General features: G+C 46.9%; 1 protein-coding gene across 1 annotated transcript; it reads left to right on the top strand.

The window, feature by feature from the left end:
* Window positions 1–408: 408 nt before the first annotated feature.
* LOC114930318 (uncharacterized) lies at window positions 409–5,751 on the top strand (the record flags this gene model as incomplete). Its single annotated transcript, XM_085479880.1, has 4 exons — window positions 409–453; window positions 667–982; window positions 2,696–2,944; window positions 3,173–5,751. Coding segments are annotated over exons 1-4 (3,189 nt in total), but the record flags the coding sequence as incomplete, so codon positions are not given.
* Between the last annotated feature and the right edge of the window lie 1,749 nt (window positions 5,752–7,500).

Here is a 7,500-nt window from a genome sequence, read left to right on the forward strand (position 1 = left end):
ATCGTAGCATGTTTGGGAAAAAATTAAATTTCCGTGATCCCCGCGCGCCTTCGATATACGCTTCTGAGAGCTCTCTGTAATTGTGTACATCGACAGTTTGTTATTGCGTCCACAAGGGCGAAGCGCCGAATTAGGAGAGAGTTTCCGCGTCTTTAAAAAGGAGCGATGCGGCACGGAAGGCGAGTCTGGTACGACGAGCCGTCCGGTAAACCCGAGAAGAACATTTGTGATCCGAAGAATAAAAATTACGTATTCTTACTTAGAATAAAGAGACTAGTTCCTGCTATCTATCCTTGCCTATCGACGCAGTCCACAAGAGAGAACTAGGCGATAGCTCCGATAAAACCCAAAGGAGAAAATATACAAAACATGGTCCTTCGAGCCGGATCTGTGTCGAGAAATTAACGGATGGATTCAAACAAGATACACGTGCAAGCAGTGCAACTACTTCAAGTGAGCCATTCAACAATTGCGCTACATTCCGAGTAAAAATTTCCGTACGACAAGGAAGTATTTCGACTCACGTACATACGTTCTCCATTTCAGCACCGTGTTTACCTTACAAGGTTGAGCTCTGCAAGACAATAGATCGAAATGGACAAGGCAATATTTGCGTTCGATACGAATTTACGTTATTTAACGAACTCAATAACGAATTTCCAAAAGCTTGGAGTTGATAATCAAACTCATGCCATCACTAAAGGAGGATTTCAACTCTTGCAAAATTACTGGAATAAATGCCAGGAGAATGCCGCTATCATTGAGGCAGTAGCAACCGACGCAGACGCGGCACAGCTTCCCTTCTTCAAGAGCAAGCTGCTAGACAAGGCGGAGGTCTCGTACATGCAAGCCTACGACTTCTTTCAAGAAAAACTCGAGGCATTCAACGTCGCTTCAATTTCCATTCCTGTACCAACGGCGGCCGCAACGACGTCCATCAACGAGATCCGATTGCCGAAGATCAACTTGCCTTCTTTCTCCGGTAATGTAACCGAGTGGCTAACGTTTCGCGATTTGTTTCTTGCGCTCGTTAAAAATCGCCGTTCCATATCGCAAGTCGAGAAATTGCAATATTTATTATCCGCGGTTACTGGCGACGCTGCTAAGTTGATTTCCCATCTTTCTCTAACCGATAGTAATTTCGATGTTGCATGGAAGGAACTCACGAATCGTTACGAAAATCAACGCGTTATTATTGACGCATATTTCAAACGTTTATTTACCATTCCTAATGTTTCGTCTAACGATCTGTACGGGTTAAAACAATTACGCTCCAATTCATCGGAATCGATAAATACTCTGCGTGCCTTGAAATGTTCTGTAGATGAATGGGATATGATTTTAGTCTACATTCTTGTACAAAAACTAGACAAATTGACGAGAAAAGATTGGGAAGTCAGCTTAGGTTCAGAGAGGAGATATCCTACGATGGAAAAACTATACGCGTTTCTAGATACACAAATTCGTTCGCTAGAGGCTGTATCCAAGGACGGAGATAACTCGAAGTCCGCCAACGGAAACTCATCCGAAAAGAGTTCCGGTGCTCGCTCGATTCCAAATGCGGCACGAAAAAATAATATAGTGCTTTCTCACCATACAAACACCGCGAGTACGTGCGCTCTTTGTTCCAAAACACATCGTTTAATGCATTGCGAGAAATTTCAAGCGTTAAGCATTTCGCATCGACTAGAGTTTGTTCAAAAAAATAATATATGCAAAAATTGTTTGACCAAAGGTCATTACGTTTCGAATTGTCGTAGTTCCTTTACTTGCTTGAAATGTAAAAGACAACATCATACTTTGTTACACGAGAATTCAAGGTCAAGTTTAACGACAACAACAGACTCTGGACAATGCGATAACGCGTCCAACGTACATTCACACGTGAACGCGGGAGTTAAACCCGTGCTCCTGGCTACCGCACGTGTTTGTATAGGATCAGAAAACGGTCGACATGTTTACACGCGAGCACTAATCGATCAAGGTTCCGATGCCACATTCGTTTCGTCACGAGTCGCTCAAATGTTGAGAGCTCGCTTAATTTCAACACGCGTAAAGGTATCTGGCATCGGTGACACTACGTCTAATTGCGTTCAACATGCCGTCTCTATTTCTATCAGCGCGACTAATAAAAATGATACGATTCTTCATACCAAAGCATTGGTCGTTCCAAAAATTACAGCGTACATTTCACCTCATTTCCAATTACAAGAGATTCTGTTTCTTTCCAAATTGAATCTAGCCGATCCAAATCCAAGCTCAAATGATGCAATCGAAGTACTTCTCGGGGCCGAATTATACGGTTCAATTATGATGGGTGGCTTAATGAAAGCTTCTAACGATGCTACACTTGCGCAAGAAACGATATTCGGGTGGATCATTTCGGGTCCTATTTCAAACCAAAAAAATAGCCAAAGAATTCACGTTCACCAAGCAACTTCTGGCAATCTCGATTTCGAACTCCGACGTTTTTGGGAGCTGGAAGAAATTCCAACGACACACGCTCTCTCAGAGGAAAATCTTCGTTGCAACTTACATTTTCAAGAGACACATATGCGCGATTCTTCAGGGCGCTATGTTGTCCGCTTACCCTTCAAGTCTGGTCCTCCGATAAAAATCGGCGAGTCAAGGTCAGTAGCTACGCGTTCACTCGCGCAACTAGAGCGACGTTTAGCCAATTCTCGGGAAATTTCAGGGCAATACGTCGACTTTCTTAACGAGTACGAAGAGCTCGGGCATATGCAAAAAATCGAAAACGTGCAACGCTTCTTTCAACCGACGTTTCTACCTCATCATCCAGTTATTCGCGAGGACAATACTACAACCAAACTTCGTGTAGTGTTTAATGCCTCGGCAAATACCTCGAATAACACTTCTTTGAATGACCATCTTATGATTGGTCCAAAGTTGCAAGCCGATCTTCCGGCGATTATTCTTCAATGGCGTTTGTACAAATACGTTTTTTCCGCTGATATTCAGCAAATGTTTCGACAAATACAGATTCATTCAGACGATCGCCAATATTAATTAATATTGTGGCGTACGATTCCGAACGAGCTAGTCCATACTTATTCATTAAATACCGTTACTTATGGTACTGCCTGCGCGCCTTATCTCGCCCAACGCGTGCTCAAACAACTTTCAATCGACGAGAGTTCGCGTTTTCCACTAGCTCAAGCAATTTTGCAAAATGAAATATACGTTGACGATGTCCTATCCGGAGGCGATGATAAACCATCCACGATTAAAAAACGCGACCAACTAATCGGCTGTTTACTAAACGCAGGCTTTCATCTCAGAAAATGGGCCAGCAACGATTTTGAAATTCTACAAGATATAAATCCTGCGAATCACGGTCTAGCAAGTTCCAAGCCTTTCCAAGAAGGTGAACAATTAAAAATACTCGGTATTCATTGGACACCTTGCGATGATAATTTTTCCTTTGAAATAAAATTCCGTCCACCATCTACCGACATTTCGAAACGACAAATCCTTTCGACGATAGCGAAAATATTTGATCCCCTCGGATGGGTGTCTCCGATCACGATATCTTTAAAAATTCTACTGCAAAAACTGTGGAAATTTTCCTACGGATGGGATGATATTCTTCCTGCGGAAATAACAACCGAATGGAATGCTTTTTGCGAAAAGATGTTACACTTGACGACTCTGCAAGTTCCTCGTTGGTTAGGCTTCGAGCGTAACATTCAGTGCTTGCATTTACACGGCTTTTGCGACGCTTCATCTAAAGCCTATGCAGCGGTAGTCTATTCAAAAATTGTCACGAATTCTGGCGATAGTTATGTTCGACTTCTTCTATCAAAAACCAAGGTTGCTCCGATTAAAACGATTTCGATTCCACGACTCGAGCTCTGTGCGGCTCAGCTGCTAGCACGCTGTATTTCGTTTACTATTGACGCGATGAAATTGCAAAACATTCCTGTGTTTTGCTGGAGTGACTCGACAATCGTATTAGCATGGTTGCAAAAGGCTCCATCAGATTTAAAAGTATTTGTAGCTAACAGAGTGTCTTCTATTCAAACGAAGCTTCCTACGGCGACATGGCTGCATGTGCCAACAGAAGATAATCCCGCAGATTGCGCATCGCGCGGCATAAATCCAGCTCAGCTAACGCCTTCCAGTTCCTGGTGGAACGGCCCGGCATGGCTGAAATTTAACGAGGATAATTGGCCAGTTCAATCTACGATAAGTTGCACCGAAGATGATTCCGAATTGAAAGCGTCAAATGCAGTCCACTCGCATCATTCAAATCGAGCGGAACTTTTTGAATCCTTCAATCATATCTCCACGTGGCCACGCTTACTACGGGTCACCGCATACGTCCTTCGGTTCAAGTTTCGAACGAGAGTCCCAGATGTTGCTCAAGGTCTCTTTATTTTGCAAGTCGATGAAATAAAAACCGCGCACAGATTCTGGATTAAACAGATGCAAACGGAATACTTTTCAAAAGAAATCGTCGCTTTCAAAGCCAAGTCGAGGTTACCAGTTCGATGCTCCATCCATTCTCTCGATCCGTTCCTGGATCCCTCCGGTATCCTACGCGTGGGTGGTCGACTTCAACTGTCTGACCTTTCATATGATCGTAAATTTCCGATTCTACTTCCAAAACATTACCTTTCTAAGCTCATTATCGATCAAATTCATAAGGATACACTTCACGGCGGTGTACAATTAATGCTTCGCACGTTGCGAGAACAATATTGGATTCTGGGGGCGCGAAGCATGGTAAAAGGTTGTATCCGCAATTGCGTGACATGTACTCGGCATCGCGCCATAACCGGCGTACAATTTATGGCCGACCTTCCTACATTTAGAGTAATTCCGTCCCGTCCATTTTGCCATACGGGACTTGATTACGCCGGCCCCTTCGCAATTCGAGACGCTTCCGGCCGCGGACGTAAGTCGCACAAAACATACATCTCGCTATTTGTTTGTCTCGCTACACGAGCTATACACTTAGAGCTCGTTCATGATTATTCCACGGCTGCGTTTCTCGCATCTTTCGAACGGTTCGTAGCGCGTCGCGGCATTCCATCCGATCTTTATTCCGACAACGCGACTACCTATCAAGGCGCGAATCGCGAACTTGTTACAGCGATCCGACAGACTCAAGCCGACGTAGATCTGCAGGCGAAGTTCGCGTCAAAGCCAGTTCAATGGCATTTCATTCCGCCTTCTGCCCCTCATTTTGGGGGCATGTGGGAGGCAGGTGTTAAGAGTGTTAAGCACCATATGCGACGTATACTTGGTTCCTGCACACCTACGGTCGAAGAGTTCACCACGCTTTTATGTAACATCGAAGCATGTTTGAATTCGCGCCCGATCGCCGCACTTCATGACGATGTAAATTCTTGCAATGCGCTCACACCAGGGCATTTTTTAATTGGTAGCGCCATTAAATCGATTCCGAGTCCGAGCGTCTTACATATCTCCGAGTCACGACTCGATCGATGGCAATTAATGCGTGCGAAATACGAGCAATTTTGGAAATTGTGGAGTCTTGACTACTTGAACACCTTGCAGCAGCGTTTTAAATGGCAGAATCGATCTGATGAATTTCGCATAAACGATATTGTTCTAATAAAAAATCCTAATTTACCTCCCTGCAGATGGGAACTTGCGAGAATCATCGAATGTAAGCCTGACAAGGATGGCCTGGTGCGAGTTGCTCAGGTCAAGACCGCGTCTTCTACTTTTGTAAGACCTATTGTTAAACTCTGTAAATTGCCGGTAAGTCCGGACGGTTCAGCGTAATCTAAATTCTGCAGGTTGTCTCCAATGACTGCAGTTCAATGTGTAAGGATTTACCCCTGACTGTCATTTGAATCCCTTGGCGATTCAACCCGAGGGGTACGTTTGGGAAAAAATTAAATTTCCGTGATCCCCGCGCGCCTTCGATATACGCTCCTGAGAGCTCTCTGTAATTGTGTACATCGACAGTTTGTTATTGCGTCCACAAGGGCGAAGCGCCGAATTAGGAGAGAGTTTCCGAGTCTTTAAAAAGGAGCGATGCGGCACGGAAGGCGAGTCTGGTACGACGAGCCGTCCGGTAAACCCGAGAAGAACATTTGTAATCCGAAGAATAAAAATTACGTATTCTTACTTAGAATAAAGAGACTAGTTCCTGCTATCTATCCTTGCCTATCGACGCAGTCCACAAGAGAGAACTAGGCGATAGCTCCGATAAAACCCAAAGGAGAAAATATACAAAACATAGCATTATCTCCTCGTAGCGGCGCTACTCGCCGTCAAGTGCCCCGGAGGTACCGCCGGCGGGCGACGGACTTGGTGAAATCATTCGGTCGTCCGGAGGTGTCGCCCGTCCCGGAAGTGCCGTCCGTCCCCTAAGTTGACGCCGGCCGTTATGTGGTGCCGCACGTATAATCACGCCCGTAACGAGCCGTCTCGGTTGCCGCGCGCGTGATTTCGCATCGGGCGAGTGTTCCGTACCGTAATCGCGGTCACCGCAGCTTGCGTGTTGCGTATCATCCGTAATAATTCGAAATATATGTCTCCGACACGTGGGTTTGGAGACACGTTTCGAGTTAGTAATCGGACAGCGCCCTCATGTCGAGCGAGCGCCGAATAGTAAGTAACTTTCGTCCGAAACGTTTTTACGTAGCTCTCCTCGTTGCGGCGCCGTAAATCGTCGTTAAGTGTTCCGGAGGTACTGCCGGCGGTCGTCTGACTTCGAGAGATCATTCGGTCGTCCGGAGGTGCCGCCCGTCCCGGAGGTGTCGCCGGTCGGCCGTGGTTCCCGGACGTGTCGCTCGGCCCGGAGGTGTCGCCCAGTCCGGAGGTGTCGCCGGTCGGCCGTGGTTCCCGGAGGTGTCGCTTGGCCCGGAGGTGCCGCCCGGCCCGGAGGTGCCGCCGGTCGGCCGTGGTTCCCGGAGGTGTCGCCCGGCCCGGAGGTGTCGCCGGTCGGCCGTGGTTCCCGGAGGTGTCGCCCGGCCCGGAGGTGCCGCCCGGCCCGGAGGTACCGTCGGTGCTTATACCTTATTGTCCCGGCATTTCGTTTGTTTCCTTCTTAATTAATGCTAATTATCGTTGTTTGACATTCGCCATACGGCTATCGTGATAATATTTTATCGTACAATAGGACTTTTCGATCGTTCGCTCTCCGCGACAATGTCTCGATTGAACGCGCTTTTTGGCGCTCGTGCTCGCATACGGCCGTGCGTAGGACCGTGCGTCGCCGACCGCCTGGCCGGCCGGTTGGGTACTATAAGAGATACGTCGCGCTCGGCGCGTCGAACGAGTCGAGCGAGTCCGGACGAGTCGTAAACGTACTTTCTCGAGTCTCTCGCCACTCCGGCGTGTTTCGACCGCTCTCCGTACCGTCGCCGACCGCTTGGCCGGTCGGTTGGGTACTATAAGAGGTAGGAGAGATTAATATTGTACGTGTCGCGCTCTCGACGTTGACAAACGAAGAATCGCCCGAACGGGTCGAGAACGGATTTTGTCGAGTCGCGACTCTGA

Source organism: Nylanderia fulva, unplaced genomic scaffold (assembly GCF_048542155.1).
Source record: "Nylanderia fulva isolate GAGA-0341 unplaced genomic scaffold, ASM4854215v1 Scaffold1300, whole genome shotgun sequence".
Lineage (NCBI taxonomy): Eukaryota > Metazoa > Arthropoda > Insecta > Hymenoptera > Formicidae > Nylanderia > Nylanderia fulva.